At 48.0% G+C, this 19,048-nt stretch overlaps 1 protein-coding gene across 3 annotated transcripts in view; it reads right to left on the minus strand.

Annotated features, from left to right (window-relative positions):
- LOC144605158 (acidic mammalian chitinase-like) overlaps positions 1–19,048 on the minus strand; it is a 25,016-nt gene continuing 5,968 nt past the window's right edge. Inside the window, exons 2-14 of one of the 3 annotated variants that reach the window (XM_078420233.1) lie at positions 14,339–14,494; positions 9,752–9,901; positions 8,582–8,611; positions 8,271–8,472; positions 7,065–7,121; positions 6,770–6,935; positions 6,162–6,286; positions 5,105–5,231; positions 4,241–4,423; positions 3,487–3,603; positions 1,944–2,082; positions 1,198–1,474; positions 1–102 (exon numbers count right to left, since the gene is read on the minus strand). In XM_078420233.1, the coding sequence (XP_078276359.1) occupies positions 1,212–1,474; positions 1,944–2,082; positions 3,487–3,603; positions 4,241–4,423; positions 5,105–5,231; positions 6,162–6,286; positions 6,770–6,935; positions 7,065–7,121; positions 8,271–8,472; positions 8,582–8,611; positions 9,752–9,776 (1,434 nt within the window). In that variant the 5' untranslated portion in view covers positions 9,777–9,901; positions 14,339–14,494 and the 3' untranslated portion in view covers positions 1–102; positions 1,198–1,211. Of the gene's footprint in view, positions 103–1,197; positions 1,475–1,943; positions 2,083–3,486; positions 3,604–4,240; positions 4,424–5,104; positions 5,232–6,161; positions 6,287–6,769; positions 6,936–7,064; positions 7,122–8,270; positions 8,473–8,581; positions 8,612–9,751; positions 9,902–14,338; positions 14,578–19,048 lie in introns of those variants that run through there. The other 2 variants (XM_078420234.1, XM_078420235.1) reach the window with 2 other exon arrangements.

Raw genomic sequence — 19,048 nt, forward strand, 5'->3', positions numbered from 1 at the left:
TCTGCTTGAAATTATGACTTTATTTTATTCTTTTAACAGCAACAATTATCTTCCTGATTGACAATCGTTGGTGGAAGTTCCAAGTTGTTTGTCGAGCGCAGTCTGCAACAGAAAGATCATCTTAGATTTCTCACAACCAGGAAGGATGTCGACACACCAGATCAAAAACAATATCGAAAGTACCTCTTTTTTTAGTTTCTAGTTTAGTTTACTTTAGTTTATTATTGTCACGTGTCCCAAAGTGCAGTGAAAAGTATTTTTGTTTGCGTGTTATTCTGTCAGCGGACTACCTCAGTGCAAGATATAGTCCAGTAAAGGCCGATCAGAGATAGTCCAAAGAGTCATGGGGCAACACAGCAGGGAATCAGGCCATTCAGTGCATCCCTGACCCTCACTCATTTCCCCAACATTCCCATCTGTTCTCCCCAGATTCCAACCCTCACCTACACATCAGGGGCAATTTACAGAGGGACGGTCAACCAGCAAACCTCCACGATGTTGGGATGTGGGAGGAAACCGGTGCACCTGGAGCGCCATGGGTTCGATCCTGACCTCGGCTGCTGTCTGTACGGAGTTTGCACGTTCTCCCTGTGACCATGTGGGTTTCCTTCGGGTGTCATAGTGTCTTAGAGTCATAGAGTGATACAGTGTGGAAACAGGTCCTTCGGTCCAACTCGCCCACACCGGCCAACAATGTCCCAGCTGCCCTAGTCCCAATTGCCTGCACTTGGACCATAATTCTACAAACATGTCCTATCCATACACTTGTCCAACTGTCTCTTAAACGATGGGGTAGCCCATCAACCGGGTGCTCCGGTTTCCTCCCACATTCCAAATACGTGCAAGTTTGTCGGTCAATTGGCTTCTGTAAATTGTAAACTGTCCCTGGTGTGTAGGATGGTGCTAGTGTACGGGGCAATCACTGGTCGGCGTGGTCTCGGTGGCACGCACCGCCTGTTTTCGTGCTGCATCTCTAGAGACTAAAGACCAGAGGTGACTCCACTGGGTGACAATACTATGACCAAGGAACGTTTAGGGTGGCCAGTCACATTCTACTCTTGTGTTTCTTACCCCACTTGAGCATTCCAGTGTGGAAGGGCAAGTACGGTCAGTATGGACTTGTTGGGCTGAAGGGCTGGTTCTGAGCTGGAAGACTCGATGGCCAGTGTAGAGTGTGAGGTGGGTAAGCAGTCTCACCTTCTGCCTTCCCTCTAAGGCCAGTTGCAACATTTACAGGATGGATCAAAGACTAATCCAGTGGCACAGGTCTCCAGGTAGGTGCGTCCATTGGCGCACTGGTAGAACTTGGTCTTGTCCTTGGGATCGGGGAAGATACCGTTCGCTTTGCCCGTACAGAAGCCACTGCCTCCACTGCTTCCACCACCACTGCCACCACCACCTCCACCTCCACCACCACTAGGAGCATCAGTAGGTGGAACCGCTGGCTTCAATGTTGTCTTGGATGGGACGCAAGCTGCAAGGAAACAAAGTTTGTTACGCTGTAAGTTCATAAGTTCTCCTAGATTCAAAGTAGAATTAGGCCATTTGGCCCATTGAGTCTACTCCACTATTCAAACATGGCTGATCTATCTCTCCCTCTCAATCCCATTCTTCTGCCTTCTTCCCATAACCCCTGGCACCCGTACAAATCAAGAATCTGTCAATCTGTGCCCCAGCAATACCCATCGATTTGGGCCCCACATCCATCTTAGTTCATGTAGAAACAAGAAACCACAGATGTAGGAGTACAAACTACGACTAACCCGGTCAATGGAATTATCCCACTGTGCCCCCCCTCATCAACTCGAGAGCGGTCTTGACCTCCCACCCACCCCAGATGCTGGCCTAAAAAAAGAGACACAAAGTGCTGGAGTAACTCAGTTGCTTGTTCCTTACACCCACCACCCTCTGTGTGAAAGACGTGGCCCGCACATCTCCATTACCTCCAGTAATGTCAAGGCCAGTGTGCAGAGTGTTGATGAGGGGGTAGGGTCCCTGGTGACAGAAGGCACCAGAGAAGTCATCCAGAGCCAGATCCCACACCATAGCTCCTCCAAAGTTGTTCTTCTTCAGCCACTCAACCTGGAACACACAATTCACAACTTTACAACGACCCTGAGTTAATAACGGCTTCCACAGATGCACCTTAGAAAGCTTTCTATCGGGATGCATCACAGCACGGTTTGGGAACAGCTCCATCCAAAACCCGCATGAAAATGCAGAGAGTTGCGGACGCAGCCCAGACCATCACGTGAACCAACCTCCCTTCCATTGACTCCATCCACACCTCACGCTGCCTCGGCAAGGCCAGCAGCATAATCGAGGACCAGTCTCACCCCAGCACCAGAGAAATAAAAACAGAAATTCCAAGTGTCCCCGATGTGAATCATTTCATGAGGGTGGCACGGTGGTGCAGCGGTAGAGCTGCTTTGCTGCCTCACTGCGCTGGAGTCCCAGGTTCGATCCTGACTACAGGTGCTGTCTGTACTGAGTTTGTACGTTCTCCATGTGATCTGCGTGGGTTTCTCCGGGTGCTCAGGTTTCCTCCCACACTCCAAAGACGTACTAATAGGCTAATTGGCTTCGGTCAAATCCCTGGTGTGTGTAGGATAGTGCTGGTGTGTGGGGATCACTGGTCGGTGTGGACACGGTGGGTCGAAGAGCCTGTTTCCACGCTGTATCAATAAAATAAACTAAACTAAAGGTTACTCCCTGCCTTGCTCACTCAACGCCCCAATGCAAATATATAAAATCCCCAGACACCAAATGTCAGACGCAAATCAGAAATGACCATGTTTAAACACCTTGGAAAGAGCACATCATCCATTTTAACAGGAACATTGAAAAATTTGTTCGAACTGATAACGAATCATGATCATCACTGAACATCCAAGGTAGCACACAGATCGAAGGCAAATGTGACTTTATTACTTTGCAAAATTGGAATATTAATATGTTCATAAGTGATAAGAGCAGAATTAGGCCATTCGGCCCATCAAGTCTTCTCCGCCATTTACTCATGGCTGATCTATCTGTTCCTCCTAACTCCATTCTCAATAGACAATAGGTGCAGGAGGAGGCCATTCGGCACTTCAAGCTAGCACCGCCATTCACCATGATCATGGCTGATCATCCACAATCAGTACCCCATTCCTGCCTTCTCCCCATATCCCTTGACTGTCAACAGAGCTATCATTAAGAGCTCTGTCTAACTCTCTCTTGAAAGCATCCAAGGAATTGGCCACTGCTGCCTTCTGAGGCAGAGAGTTCCACAGTTTCACAACTCTCCGAGAGACAAAGTTTTTCCTCGTCTCCATTCTAAATGGCCTACCCATTATTCGTAAACCGTGGCCCCTGGTTCGGGACTCCCCTGCCTTCTCCCCAATAGCGTCTGACACCCTGTTGGAAAGTCTGCAGTAGATATTGAGATAAACGAGACCACGATGGTCGACATGGGAAGGGTGGAACATGGATGGGCAGACATACCTTGTCTCCGAAGCTCTTGATGTTGTCATAGCCGACCCATATGCTGTCCTTGAAGGTGTATGGGGTGACCTGTGGGGCATTCCATTCCTGGGTGGCACCATTCAGGAAGCCACAGATCTGTCCAGAGACGGAGATGTTACGGACCAATCTTATCGAGGTGGACAAAATCATGAGAGGAACCGATCACGTAGACGCACAGTGTCTCTGGCCCAGAGTCGGAGAATCGAGAACCAGAGGACATCAGGTGAGGGGAGAATGATTTCATAGGAACCGGAGGGGTCACCTTGTGACACCGAGGGTGGTGGGTATATGGAACAGATGGGTGGAGATAGTGACACAGGCTGGTGGGGAACAGGAGACAAAATAGTGTCAGATAAGGAGCGGAGAGGAGCAGAGAAATGTAGAGAGATGTGCAAAGAGAGGGGGAAAGAGGAGAGAGAGAGACATGTAAAGAGAGGAAAGAGAAATGAACAGAAAGAGGAGAGGACGAGAGAGATGGAAAGCCGGATGGAAGGAGAGAGCGGGGGGTGGGGGGGTTAAAGAGGGAGGGGAGGGTTGAAGGGAAATGGGGATCTCTGAGACGAGAGGAGGGGAACGGAGAACACGTGGAACGTGGGCGGGCAACCTTTCAGATGGAGATCCTTCCTCAGGCTCCGGCACCTTGTGTCCATCTATGTTGTGTGTGGTTATTCAGTATTGGACTGGAAGATAGCATTGAGTAAAGGGCCACTCGGTTGGATTGGTCGGTACCTACCTCATAGTAGGCCAGGAAGCCAGCTTGGCGGGTGTATTTGCCGGCTGGACCGGCGCCTCCTGCTGGGGCACCCACGGCGGTGCTGGACGAGGTCAGTCTGAAGGTGTGTCCGTAGGTGGGGAAGCCCACGTTCAACTTGTCCACTGGAGCCCCCTTGCTCTTCCAGTAGTTCATGGCGTATTCCTGCACGGACACAGTTGGCATCAAAGGACTTTAGGCTCAGGTTTACGTTTACTGCAGGTTGATTATTGTCACAGTGAAAAGCTTCCAAACAGATCAGATAATGCCGTACATCAATACAATGAAATCAAACTAAGGTATAATAGACAGAGCAAAGGGGAAGATACAGAGTAGAGAATATAGTTCTCAGCAATGTAGCGCATCAGTTCCACAGACAAAGTCCAATGTCCGCAATGGGGTAGAGGTGAATCGGACAGTACTCTAGCTTATGGAAGGGACGGTCAGAAGCCTGATAACAGAGTGGAAGAAGCTGTTCCTGAGTCTGGTGGTGCGCGCTTTCAAGCTTCTGTACCTTCTGCCAGACAGGAGCGGGGAGAAGAGGGAATGACCGGGGTGGGACACGTCTTTGATTTTGTTGGTTGCTTTTCTGAGGCAGCGTGAAGTGTAGATGGAGTCAATGGTGGGGAGTGTGGTCTGTGTGATGGACTGGGCTCCATCCACAACTCTCTGCGATTTCTTGTGGTCTTGGGCTCAGTGCTGTGTCCAAACCGATCTGTGATGCAAGCCGACAGTCTGCTCGCGGTGGTGTCTGGAACAGTTACATGGACTTGGAAAAATGGGTTTGCAAATTCGGAGAAAGGAATTGAAAAAGTTCAGCAGAATTTATTATTCTTCACCACTTACCACATTGAAGTAGATGTTGGTGTAATCCTTGTCATTAGGCAGGGGATACAGGGGGCTGTTCTCTCCAGTAACGTGGCTCCAGGGACCATAGAAATCGTAGGTCATCACGTTGAAGAAGTCAACTACCCTGCAAGAGAGGAGACCTGGGTCACCCTGATACCCCATGCACCAAATTAACATCAGAACGCAGAACTGTACAACACAGGAACAGGCCCTTCTGCCACAATGTCTGTGCCAAACATAACGGCAAAATGAACTAATCTCCTCTGCCTGCACGTGATCCATACCCCTCCATTCCCTGCATATCCATGTGCCTATCCAAAAGCCTCTTAAACACCAGTATTGTATCTGCCTCCACCGCCACCCCTGGCAGCACGTTCCAGGCCCCCACCACCCTCTCTGTAAAGGGAAATATGCACCTCTCCTTTAAACTTGAACATGATGCCAAGACCATCACTTATCTTCCTGCTCATAACCAACATCCCTCCATGCCCATCGTTATCATGTGCCTATCTAAAGGTCTTTTAAATGCCACTAACGTATCTGCTTCAAACACCACCCCAGCTGGTTCTGACCGTCCCAGCTGGTTCTGACTGTCTACCCTATCTATGCCTCCATTAATTTTATAATCTTCTATCAAGTCTCTCCTCAACCTCTGATGTTCCAGAGGAAACAATGCAAGTCTGTCCAACCTCTCCCTGTAGCCAATACCCTCCAATCCAGGCAGCATCTGGATCATCTCCTCTGCACCCTCTCCAAAGCCTTCACATCCTTCCTGTAATGGGGACGGACTGACCTGCACGCAATGCTCTGAATGCGTCTTGACCAAAGACCTACAAGTTGACATCCTGACTCTCACACACAATGCCCCAACCGATGAAGGCTTTGAATGCATTAGGGTTGTGGATGGATCTCAATCACTAAGCTGGAAGCTCCCACCAATGAGATTGTGGAGCGATGAAAAACGAGTACAAATACGACCAGTCAAACTCGCTAAACTCCCGAGAGGAAAGCCCAAACAAAAGGTGCGTTTCTCTGCGTGTGGAAGGGCACTCACTTGCCGAGCTCAGGAACCTCGTAGCCAGTATCGATGTTGCTCTTTCCACCAGCAACGGCAGCTGAGAGCAGCAGTCGTGGCTTTCCTGCGCTTTTCCCCTCGGCCTCGAAGGCAGCCATCAGCTCCTGTGGGTCAGAGAGATGGAGCACTCCTTTAGCAAGAGCTTAAGTCTAGTCTGAGGAAGGGTCCCGACCCGAAACATCACCCATCCCTTTACCCAGAAAAGCTGCCTGACCTGCTGAGTTACTCCAACACTTTGTGTCAATTTCAAGTTTAGTTTGGTTTAGAGATGCAATGTGGAAACAGGCCCTTCGGCCCAACCTGCCCACACTGACCAATATCTCCCATCTACACATCCCACAGAGTGCTGGAGTAACTCAGTGGGTCAGGCAGCATCTGTGGAGAACATGAATAGGTGACGTTTCACAGAGTGCTGGAGTAACTCAGTGGGTCAGGCAGCATCTCTAGAGAACATGAATAGGTGACGTTTCAGAGTGCTGGAGTAACTCAGTGGGTCAGGCAGCATCTCTGGAGATAAAGGGTGGGTTTGGCCTGCGTTTGGCCCATTTATTTTTACAAAGCCCATAGTGAGATGTCCTTGACTTCACCTGTGCCAGGACAGTGTACAGATGCTTGTCAACAGGAGGACTTCCTCGAGACCCAGGATATTCCCAGTCGATGTCCAGACCATCAAAGCCGTACCCTCTCAGGAAGGCGATGACTGACTTGATGAAGATTTGCCGAGTTCCTGATGAGGCAACCATGGCGGTGAATCTGCAGGAGGGATGAATGTGGGGAGAGGAGTTAGAAATATGTCTTTCAATATTCATTCATATCACAGTCAATTGGAAAGACACTACTTTTTTTAAAATCTAATGCTAATGTAAAAAGTTTCCATCTTACTTCTGGGTGCCAAAGTTCCAGCCTCCAATGGACAGCAGAGTCTTGAGGTTTGAATTCCTTTAAAAATGGACAAAATGTGGTTTTAGAATTGTGTTTAGGACACCGGAAACCCGGAGAAAACCCGCACGTCACAGGGAGAGCATGCAAACTCCGCACAAACAGTGCCCGAGGTCAGGATCCAACCCAGGTCTTTGGCACTGTGAGCCAGTGGCTCTACCCGCTGCGCCACCGTGCCGCCCGTACTTACCACAGATGCAGTCTTGCCACATACTCTTCAAATCCACTTGTTCACTTGATCGACCATTTCCAAGAGCTTGAAATGGAATGGTCATTAAACACTGGATGTCCCTCTGACTGCGGCAAGCACTGGGGAATTCATGGTTAAAATAAACCCAACCAGACCCAGTTCACCAGGGCTCCACTCCACCCATCTGTCTCCACCTCGCTGTATCTCTGAGAAACCAGGCATCTCCTTGGCACTTAACGTCTAAATAACCCACACAGTGGAGTTATCCCACCGAACCGTCCTCTCACCAACTAGAGAGCAGTCCTGACCTCCCATCCACCTCATTGGAGACCCTCGGACTAGGATTAATCAGACTTCACTGAACTTTATCTTGCACTTAATGTTATACCCTTTATCTTGTGTCTGCACACTGTGGACGGCCTTATTGTAGCCATGTCTAGTCTTTCTGCTGACTAGTTAGCATGCAACAAAAAGCTTTTTGTTGTACCATGGTACACGTGAAAATAATAAGCTAAACTAAACTGTGGAATATGGATAATGGAATATGGATTTCATATTTATTTTTTCATATTTCAGATACAGCGCGGAAACAGGCCTTTTCGGCCCACCAAGTCCGCGCCGCCCAGCGATCCCCGCACATTAACACTATCCTACACACACTAGGGACAATTTTTTACATTTACCCAGTCAATTAACCTACATACCTGTACGTCTTTGGAGTGTGGGAGGAAACCGAAGATCTCGGAGAAAACCCACGCAGGTCACGGGGAGAATGTACAAACTCCGTACAGTTCAGCACCCGTAGTCAGGATCGGGATTGGATTTGGATTTGGGGAATATCCAATACAATGACTGGTTACAGCTTTTCACTGTAGCTCAGTACAGGTGACAATAAACTAAACTGGACAATGTAAACATCGCATATATTGCCCGGCATTTGAGAAACAAGGTTACTGTACTTGTTCTTAAGGCTGTTGATCTCCTGGTAGAGTTTTGGGTCGTTCCATTCGTAGATGGCGATCTGATTGCTCTTCATTCCAGCGAAGGCGTAGATGATGTGTGTGCAGAGACAAGGGTCCACACTTTGGGGCATGTATTTACCCTCTCCTGGTCTGTACTGCGCCCAGTTAGTGAAGTAACACACCAGCCTGTAGGCAGTGCCTGGGCAAGGGAGAGACAGGGGAGGGTGGGGGTCAGGATAATGCCTCGGTGGTACTCACACACAACGCAAAGCAACGCAATTCAAGGCTGCAAATGCACAAAGACTCACCCAGTTGCAGGCAGGCCAGTAAGACCACGGCTGGAACAGAGAACAGAGAGCAGCATATTAGGATTATGACAAACCTTAAGAAGTCAGGGGTTATGGGGAGAAGGCAGGAGAATGGGGTTGAGAGGCTAGTAAGAATTTGATTGTTCTGTTTCTGGTACATATGACAATAAAACACCCTCAACTACCTCTCCCGGTGACCAAGTGGGTTTTCTCCGGGAGCTCTAGTTTCCTCCCAAATCCCAAAGATTGAAGGTTAATTGGCTCTGTGTAAAATTGCCCGGAGCGTGTGAGGAGTGGATGCAAAAGTGGGATAACATAGAACTAGTGTGAAGGGCTGAACAATGGTCGGCGTGGACTCCGTGGGCCAAAGGGCCTTGTTTCCATACTGTATCTCTAAACTAAACCTTTCCTATCCATGTACCCGTCCAAATGTTGTTTAAATGTTGTAATTATACTTGCCTCATCCATGTCCTCTGGCAGATCGTTCCGTATACTCACCACCCTCTGGGCACCAAGCTAGAGTCATGGAGTCACACAGCGCAGAAACAGGCCCTTTGGCCCATCATGTCCGTGCTGACCAAGATGCCCCATCTAAGCCTGTCCCAGTTGCCCCTGGATTCACCTTTAAATCTTTGCTCTCTCACCTTAAGTCAATGCCCTGTAGTTTTAGACTCCCCTTCCATGGAGAAAGGCAGAGACCATCCTTTGTGTCTCTGCCCCTTGTTTCTAAACGTCTGTGAAGTCAAACCTCAACCTCCATCACTCGAGGGACTCCACTACATTGATAGTGTTGGGACTGAGGACTTGGCAAACCAGCACATACTGGGAGCAGCAGGTGAGGAAGCAAGAAAGTAGGAACATAATCTCGACTGAGTTCCAGCATCCTTCAACTGAAGATGGACACAAAATGCTGGAGTAACTCAGCGGGTCAGTCAGCATCTGTGGAGAACATGGATAGGTGACGTTTCACACAGTGCTGGAGTAACTCAGCGGGTCAGGCAGCATCTCCGGAGAAAAAGATCGGGTAGAATCGAAACCCTTCTTCAGACACCTTTACTGTAAAACCTGAGAAACAATTTAACCTGTTCTCATCCTCATTTAAATTCTAAACCTGATTCTTTCAGAAAGTATTCCAATATCAAAAGGAATTAAACAGCACAAGTCTCTTACCTGTTCCAAGAAGTAGCTTTGCCATCTTGTTACTGTTGCTGACTGGACCTGTGCTGCCTCTTTTATACAAAGAGCGTATCACGAACAATAATCCAATCTGTTTGTTGTTCCCTTTATCGGTGAGATCGGGCTCTCACGATGATTCTCCTGCTGTTTACAAAGGGAAAATAATAGTTCTTATCTTGACTTCAATATTTTCTCTTCAATAATACTTCGTCCCCTGTTCAATGTCATTCATATTGGTCACCTTCGTTTTCACCTCAATTCTGTTCCTGGGTGGAAATGACTTAGAAACGTAGAAACATAGAAAATAGTTGCAGGTTTAGGCCATCCAGTGAATTGGCCCTACTGCCTTCTGTGGCAGAGAATTCCTCAGATTCACAACTCTCTGGGTGAAAAGGTTTTTCCTCATCCCAGTCCTAAATGGCCTAACCACTTATTCTTACACTATGACCCCATGGTTCTGGACTCCCCCCAACATCCGGGATTTTTTTCTTGCATCTCGCCTGTCCAATCCCTTAAGAATTTTATATTAAGCGCACAACTTTAAAATGAGAGGGGGCAATTTTAAAGGAGATGTGTGGGGCATATTTTTTTTTACACAGAGTGTCGTGGGTGCCTGTAAAATGCTGCCAGGGATGGCGGTGGAGGCAATACGATAGTGGCATTTAGATGGGCACGTGGATAGGCAGAGTGGAGGGATATGGATCATGGTTAATGTATGTCTGAAGGCACTGGGCCTGCACTCGCTGGAGTTTAGAACGATGAGGGGGGACCTCATTGAAACTTACAGAATAATGAAAGGCTTGGATATGAAATGAATGTGGAGAGGATGTTTCCACTAGTGGGAGAGTCTAGGACCAAAGGGCACTGCCTTAGAATAAAAGGACGTAACTTTAGAAACAAGATGAGGAGGAATATCTTTAGTCAAAGGGTGGTGAATCTGTGGAATTCATTGCCACAGACGGCTCTGGAGGCCAAGTCAGTGGATGTTTTTAAAGTGCAGTTTGACAGGTTATTTGATTAGTGCGGGTGTCAGGGGTTATGGGGAGAAGGCAGGAGAATGGGGTTGCGAGGGAAAGATAGATCAGCCATGAATGAATGGCAAAGTAGACTTGATGGGCCGAATGGCCTAATTCTGCTCCTAGAACTTATGAACAGAGAGCGGGGAATTGGTGGGAGAGAGATTGGTCGCAGGTGCTGGTGATGGGGAGGAGAGAGTGGAGCAGATAGGCGGTGATATCAACTCAGTGTAGGGACACTGACTCAAATATGTTCAATGGCTAACTTGGAAATGGAAAATTAATGCTGCATTTAATTATTTTAAAAGTCACAAAGTGCTGGAGTAACTCAGAGGGTCAGGCAGCATCTGTGGGGAACATGGATAGGTGACGTTTCACAGAGTGCTGGAGTAACTCAGCTGGTCAGGCAGCAACTCTGAATAGGTGATGTTTCAGGTCAGTATTCTTCTTCAGACTGATTGTAAGGGAGGCAAATGGAGAAGGAAAGCTGTAAGAGAATAGCAGCTCAGTGGTGAACTGGTGGAACCGCCGCCTCGCAGCGCCAGAGACCTGATTCGATCCTGACCTTGGGTGCTGTCTGTACGGAGTTTGCACAGCAGACTCCTGGGACTGCGTGGGCTTTCTCCAGGTGCTCCGGTTTCCTCCCACATCCCAAAGACGTGCGGGTTTGTTGGACAATTGACACCTCTGTGAATTGCCCCCAGTGTGTATGGAGTGGATGAGAAAGTGAACAAACATTGATCTACTGTGAACGGGTGATTGCTGGTCGGTGTGGACTCGGTGTGGACTCGGTGTGGACTCGGTGTGGACTCGGTGTGGACTCGGTGTGGACTCGGTGTGGACTCGGTGTGGACTCGGTGTGGACTCGGTGTGGACTCGGTGTGGACTCGGTGGCCCGAAGGGCCTGTTTCTGTGCTGTATCTCTAAACTAAGTAGTCGAGGAGTGGGTACAATAAGGGGTTGGCCATTTAGGACTGAGATGAGGAAAAATCTTTTCATCCAGTGAGTTCTGTGAATTCTGTGGAATTCTCTACCACAGAAGGCAGTGGAGGCGAAATCACTGGATGTTTTCAAGAGAGAGTCAGGTTTAGCTCTTAGGGCTAACGGAATCAAGGGATATGGGAAGAAAACAGGAATGGTGGTGCTGGCTCGAAGGGCCGTATGACCTACTCCTGCAACTATTTTCTGCGGGGGGGTTTTCTATGGTACGTGCAGAAAAATTGTTTTGTTCTTATCGTTTCAGCATATGAGTAAATGGAATAAATTGTCAATGTTTGTCAAGAATAAAAGAAAGACCTTGGGGCAGAGCGAGTAATCTGGTGGAAGAATCACATGCCCACTTCTGCGTAACCTGCAAGATATCCTTTGCAAATAATGAAATGACGTCATAAACACAGCTTCTCACTGTATCTTGGTGCACGTAACAATAATAACGTGCACCACCAATAACAAGTTAAGGTTGAGGGTACAGCAAGATAGCACTTCCTTAGAAGGCTTAGGAAGTTCGGCATGTCCCCAACGACTTTCACCAACTTCTACAGATGCGCCTTAGAAAACATTTAATCGGGATGCATCACAGCAAGGTTGGGGAAAAAGCTCCAAGACCATGAGAAATTGCAGCAAATTGTGGAGGCAGCCCGGACCACCCAAACCAACCTCCCTTCCATTGACTCCATCTACACCTCACGCTGCCTCGGCAAGGCCAGCAGCATCATCAAGGATGAGCCGCACCCCGGTCACTCCCTCTTCTCCCCTCTCCCATCAGGCAAAAGGTACAGAAGTGTGAAAATGCACACCTCCAGATTCAGGGACAGTTTCTTCCTGGCTGTTATCTGGCAACTGATCTGTCCTACCACAACCAGAGAGCCGTGCTGAACTACTGTCGACCTCATTAGTGACCCTCAGACTATCTTTGATCGGACTTTACTGGCTTTTCCTTGCACTAAACGTTATTCCCTTATCTTTTATCTATACATTTGTAAACAATAGACAATAGACAATAGGTGCAGGAGTAGGCCATTCAGCCCTTCGAGCCAGCACCGCCATTCAATGCGATCATGGCTGATCACTCTCAATCAGTACCCCGTTCCTGCCTTCTCCCCATACCCCCTCACTCCACTATCCTTAAGAGCTCTATCCAGCTCTCTCTTGAAAACATCCAACGAACTGGCCTCCACTGCCTTCTGAGGCAGAGAATTCCACACCTTCACCACTCTCTGACTGAAAAAGTTCTTCCTCATCTCCGTTCTAAATGGCCTACCCCTTATTCTTAAACTGTGGCCCCTTGTTCTGGACTCCCCCAACATTGGGAACATGTTTCCTGCCTCTAATGTGTCCAATCCCCTAATTATCTTATGTTTCAATAAGATCCCCCCTCATCCTTCTAAATTCCAGTGTATACAAGCCCAATCGCTCCAGCCTTTCAACATACGACAGTCCCGCCATTCCGGGAATTAACCTAGTGAACCTACGCTGCACGCCCTCCATAGCAAGAATATCCTTCCTCAAATTTGGAGACCAAAACTGCACACAGTACTCCAGGTGCGGTCTCACCAGGGCCCGGTACAACTGTAGAAGGACCTCTTGGCTCCTAAATGGCCCAATTGTAATCATGAATTGCCTTTCCACTTTCTGGTTAGTACGCAACAAAAGCTTTTCACTGTACCTCAGTACATGTGACAATAAACTACATTGAACTGAACTCCTTTGACTGTTGCTCATAATGGGTGAACCATGGAGATAACTAAACATGATCAACTTTCTTGGTTTTAAGCTTTAATGCTCATTTGGCCAAATCCAAGGGATATCTTTGGCAGAAACAAGGAAGTTAAGTTACTGGTTAATACACAAAAGGACACAGAGTGCTGGAGTAACTCAGCAGGTCAGGCAGCATCTGTGGAGAACATGGATAGGTGACATTTCACAGAGTATTGGAGTAACTCAGTGGGTCGGGCAGCATCTGTGGAGAACATGGATAGGTGACGTTTCACAGAGTGTTGGAGTAACTCAGCGAGTCAGGCAGCATCTGTGGAGAACATGGATAGGTGATGTTTCGGGTCAGGACCCTTCTTCGGATGCACTGAAGAGGGGTTGTGGGGGAGGAGAAAGCTAGAAGAGGGGAGAAGCAGAACAAAGACTGGCAGGTAATAGGTGGACACAGGTGAGGAAGGCTTTTGACAGGCAGATGTTTGGAACAAAGGCCAGAGATAAAAGCAGAAGGTGTGAGACAGGACCGAGGAGTTGCAATTGTGAAGCTAGAGGGAGGAAGTGGCAGGGAGGGAGGGAATGGAGGGAGAATTAGGTGGGGGTCCGGGTGGGGCACAGGGAGGAGGGGGAGAGGGGGATAGAAAAGGGAGGGTCAGGGGGAGAAGCAACTCTACTGCTGCATTACCGTGTGTTGGTACATGCTTTCTTTTGTATCTCCTGCAGATCGAAAGATGCAGTTCAAGTCTCACAATGCCAACTGGAGATTTAAATTCTGTTAAATAAGTCAATCAACAATTATAAGAGAAGTCCACTTCAGTCGCGGCGATCATGAAGATAGAGAACCCATGTCCTTCCTTACCCGGTGTGGTCTACAGGTGTCCCTCCTTACCCGGTCTGGTCTACAGGTGTCTCCACTTGCACCAACGTTGCTCTCTCGCCCAGTCGGGACAACGATGGGTGGACGGCCGCTGTTGGCGATGTCCGCGGTCTCCACAAAGACTCCACCGATGTCCAGCTGGAGATCAGGAGGAAGCAGAGGGAGCCTGTTGAGAGGTGCTCAATGTCGGGTGAACAAAGAGCGAGAGTCTGAGACTTGGACAGATGGCCGAGGGTTTTGCAAGGAGTGGGGATGCAGCAATGACCAAGCCTCAGCTGATTGTGTGTGTCACCCTAACCACATCCTGCGTCACCCCAACAACATCCAGATGCTCAACCACAACAGGCACATCACACCCACATTGCAACACACCCAGTTCAGTTTGTTTTGGTTTGGGTTAGTTTAGTTTATTGTCACAATAGACAATAGGTGCAGGAGTAGGCCATTCGGCCCTTCGAGCCAGCACCGCCATTCAATGTGATCATGGCTGATCATTCTCAATCAGTACCCCGTTCCTGCCTTCTCCCCATACCCCCTGACTCCGCTATCCTTAAGAGCTCTATCTAGCTCTCTCTTGAATGCATTCAGAGAATTGGCCTCCACTACCTTCTGAGGCAGAGAATTCCACAGAGGTACAGTGAAAAGCTTTTGTTGCGTGCTACCAGTCAGTGGAAGGATGATTCATGATTACAATCGAGCCGTCCACAGTGTAGATACAGGATAAAGGGAAAAACAGGCCCTTCAGCCCAGCGAATCCGTGCCGACCAACAATCACCTCTCGTACACTAATCGGGACAATTTACCAAAGCCAATTAATCTACAAATCTATACATCTGTGGAGTGCTGGTGGAAACCGGAGCACCCAGAGAAATCCCACACGGGGTACACAGAGAGAACGTACAAACCCCGTGTAGACAGCACCTGTGGTCAGGATCAAACCCCGGTCTCTGGTGCCGTGAGGCAGCAACTCTACTGCTGCGCCACCGTGACACCCATTACTCATTTTCCTTTAGATTTCAGTAATTGTTTCCATGGCCAGGAATCCTCCGCTCTCTGATGATAGACGCACAGTGCTGGAGTAATTTAGTGGGTCACGCAACATCTCTGCAGAGAAAGGATGGGTGACATTTCGGGTTAGAACCCTTCTTAGACCCTGTTTGAAGAAGGGTCCTGACCCGAAATATCTGAAGGGTTCTGACCAGAAACGTCACCCATCCATTTTCTCCAGAGATGCTGCCTGTCCCGCTGAGTTATTCCAGCACCTTGTCTCTATCTTTGGTATAAACCAGCATCTTTGTTTCTACAGCCTCAGTCATGTGCTGGGTGGAACAAGTTGTCCGAAAATAGTGAATAGTGAAAGGCTTGGATAGAGTGGATGCGGACAGGATTTTTCCACTAGTGGGAGAGTTTAAGACTAGACGCGGCCTCAGAATTAAAGGATGTTCCTTTAAGAAGGAGATGAGAAGGAACTTCTTTAGTCAGAAGTTGGTGAATCTGTGGAATTCTTTGCCACAGACAGCTGTGGAGCCCTAGTCAATTGATATTTTTTAGGCAGAGATAGATAGATTTTTGATTAGTACAGATGTCGGGTTCCGGGGAGAAAGCAGGAAAATGGGGTTAGTAGGGAGAGATAGATCAGCCATGATTGAATGGCGGAGTAGACTTGATGGGCCGAATGGCCTAATTCTGCTCCAATTACTTATGATCTTAAGACTGCTCAATGGTTTCAGAGATCTCACTTTATCATGGTGTGCTCTCTTCCTATTTCTCTTCCCAACATCGCCCTGTAACATGCATTATTTTATTTATGGGGATGAACACATGCAAAGTGGAACGTTAGCCACCCAGACCTGAAATCAAGTCTAGACTCGAGGGTGTTTCATTGACATTTGTACTGACAACACAACAATGAAATTCTTACTTGCGGCAGCGTAACAGGTCTGTAAATACAGTGCACATAGTGTATAATAAGCAAAATATTCAATACATTAATAACCCTGATACTAGTGAAAAAACCCAAATTCCTTTGTGCAACCAAAGAGAGTCCATAGTTCATCGATTAGTAGACACAAAAGAACTGTAGATGCTGGAATTGTAAGCAAAAAGCACAAAGTGCTGGAGTAACTCAGCGGGTCAGGCAGCGTCTCTGGAGAACATGGATAGGTGACATTTCACAGAGTGCTGGAGTAACTCAGCGGGTCAGGCAGCATCTCTGGAGAACATGGATAAGGTACAAAGTGCTGGAGTAACTCAGTGGGTCAGGCAGCATCTCTGGAGAACATGGATAGGGTACAAAGTGCTGGAGTAACTCAGAGGGTCAGGCAGCATCTCTGGCGGAAAGGAATAGATGACATTTTGGGTTGAGACCCTCTTCAGACTAACCCATTGCCTGGTGTCCAGAGCTGAGAGACCACAGAATAGATCCTTCTGCTCATGAGCTGCCACAGATACAGGATAATGGGAATAATGTTCAGTGCAAGATAAAGCCCAGTAAAGTCTGATTAAAGATAGACCGAGGGTCTCCATTGAGGTGGATGGTCAGTTTTGATTGCCCTGCTCGAGGAAGGTTTATCTGCAGGTTAATAAGACTTTGGTTAAGCCACATTTGGAATATTGTGTGCAGTTCAGTTCACTCCATTACTGGAAGCATATTTTGTTTTAGTTTAGAGATACAGCGCGGAAACAGGCCCTTCGGCCCACCGAGTCCGCGCCAACCAGCGATCCCCGCACACTAACACTAACACTTTCCTACAAACTCTAGGGACAATTTACACTTATACCGAGTTTACAAACCCAAGCCAATTAATCTACAAGGAAGGGAGGTGGGAGGAAACCGAAGATCTGAGAAAACCCACGTGGTTACAGGGAGAATGTACAAACTCCGTACAGACAGCGCCAGTAGTCAGCATCGAACCCTGGCACTGGCACTGGCCCTGTGAGGCAGCAACTCTACTGCTGCACCAACGTGCCACCCGTCACAGAGAGATGGAGTCATAATGCGTGGAAACAGACCAAGATGTCCCATCTACACTAGTCCCACCTGCCTGTGTTCGGCCCTTATCCCTCTAAACCTGTCCTATCCATGTACCTGTTCAAATACTTTTTAAACATTGTCATAACACCTTGTCTCAACGACCTCCTCTAGCAGCTCGTTCCAAACACCCACCACCCATCACTGTGTAAAATTATATGGAAGCTTTGGAGGGGGTGCAGAGGTTTACCAGAATGATGCCTTGAACTACATGGGGAGGTTGAGGATCCTGCCATAAATTGTATATTTTCCCCTTATGTTTGACCTCCCAAAGTGTAACACCTCACACTTGCTCAGATTAAACTCCATCTGCCATTTCTCTGCCCATTTCTGTAGCTGATCTATATCCCGCTGATTAGTTTAGCTTAGTTTAGTTTAGAGATACAGTGCGGAAACAGGCCCTTCGGCCCACCGAGTCTGCGCCAGCCAGCAATCACCCCGTACACTAACACTATCCTACACACACTAGGGACATCATTTTTACAGTTACACCAAGCTAATAAACCTACACACCTGTACGTCTTTGGAGTGTTGGAGGAAACCAGAAATACCGGAGAAAATCCAAGCAGGTCACGGGGAGAACGTACAAACTCCGTACAGACAGCACCCATAGTCAGGATGGAACCCGGGTCTCTGGCGCTGCGAGGCAGCAACTCTACTGCTGCGCCACTGTGCTGCCCATGTGTAATTGCATTAGTGGGGCAGTTCAGCTGCAGCAAGTCAAAATGTCATTGTCCGTTGCTGATACATATGACAATTAAGCACTCTTGATTCTCTGCGTAGAAAGGAACTGCAGATGCTGCTGTACACCAAGGATGCTGGACACAAAGTGCTGGAGTAACTCAATGGGTCAGGTAGCATCTCTGGAGAGAGGGAATGGGTGATGTTTTGGGTCGAGACCCTTCTTCAGACTGAGAGTCAGGGGAGAGGGAAACTAGAGGAATGAAAAGGTACAAAGAACAAACGAATGAAAGGTTTGAAATGAACAAATCAAAGCCAGCAACGATGATCAAGGAAAGGTGGAGCCCACAATGGTCTATCGTTGACTGTGGAAAAGGTGATAATGAGTAGATACAACCAGTGAAACTGGTAGGACAACTAGGGTGGGGGGATGAAGGAGAGAGAGGAAATGCAAGAACTACTTGAAATTAGAGAAATCAATATTCATACCGCTGGGTTGTACGTTGTCGAGTTGACTACCATGGGTATAGAATAACTCCAGATTAATGGAATGTGGAAACAAGGAACCCAAGACGGGTCCTAATCCAAAACGTCACCTATCCATGTTCTCTAGAGATGCTGCCTGTCCCGCTGAGTTACTCCAGCACTCTGTGAAACATCACCTGTTCATGTTCTCCACAGATGCTGCCTGACCCGCTGAGTTACTCCAGCACTTTGTGTCCTTTCCAGAATTATCAGATTGAGTGTGGACGGTATTTGCTTTCATGTAAAGAATGGCGCTGTACCTTAGTACATGTGATAATAAAGGGACCTTTGTCCCAGTGCCACTGGTGCCAAACCTGGTGGGCACTGCCATCTTGTGGTCATCAGGAAACTGCAGCATCAATTGCAGAATCAAAGTTACAGTAGGGACCACAACCCATAGTTAAACCAGAATCAGAGGTGCCACATTGACATGTGGAACCAAAACAAACGTTGTT

Source organism: Rhinoraja longicauda, chromosome 24 (genome assembly GCF_053455715.1).
Source record: "Rhinoraja longicauda isolate Sanriku21f chromosome 24, sRhiLon1.1, whole genome shotgun sequence".
In the NCBI taxonomy this organism is placed as follows: domain Eukaryota; kingdom Metazoa; phylum Chordata; class Chondrichthyes; order Rajiformes; family Arhynchobatidae; genus Rhinoraja; species Rhinoraja longicauda.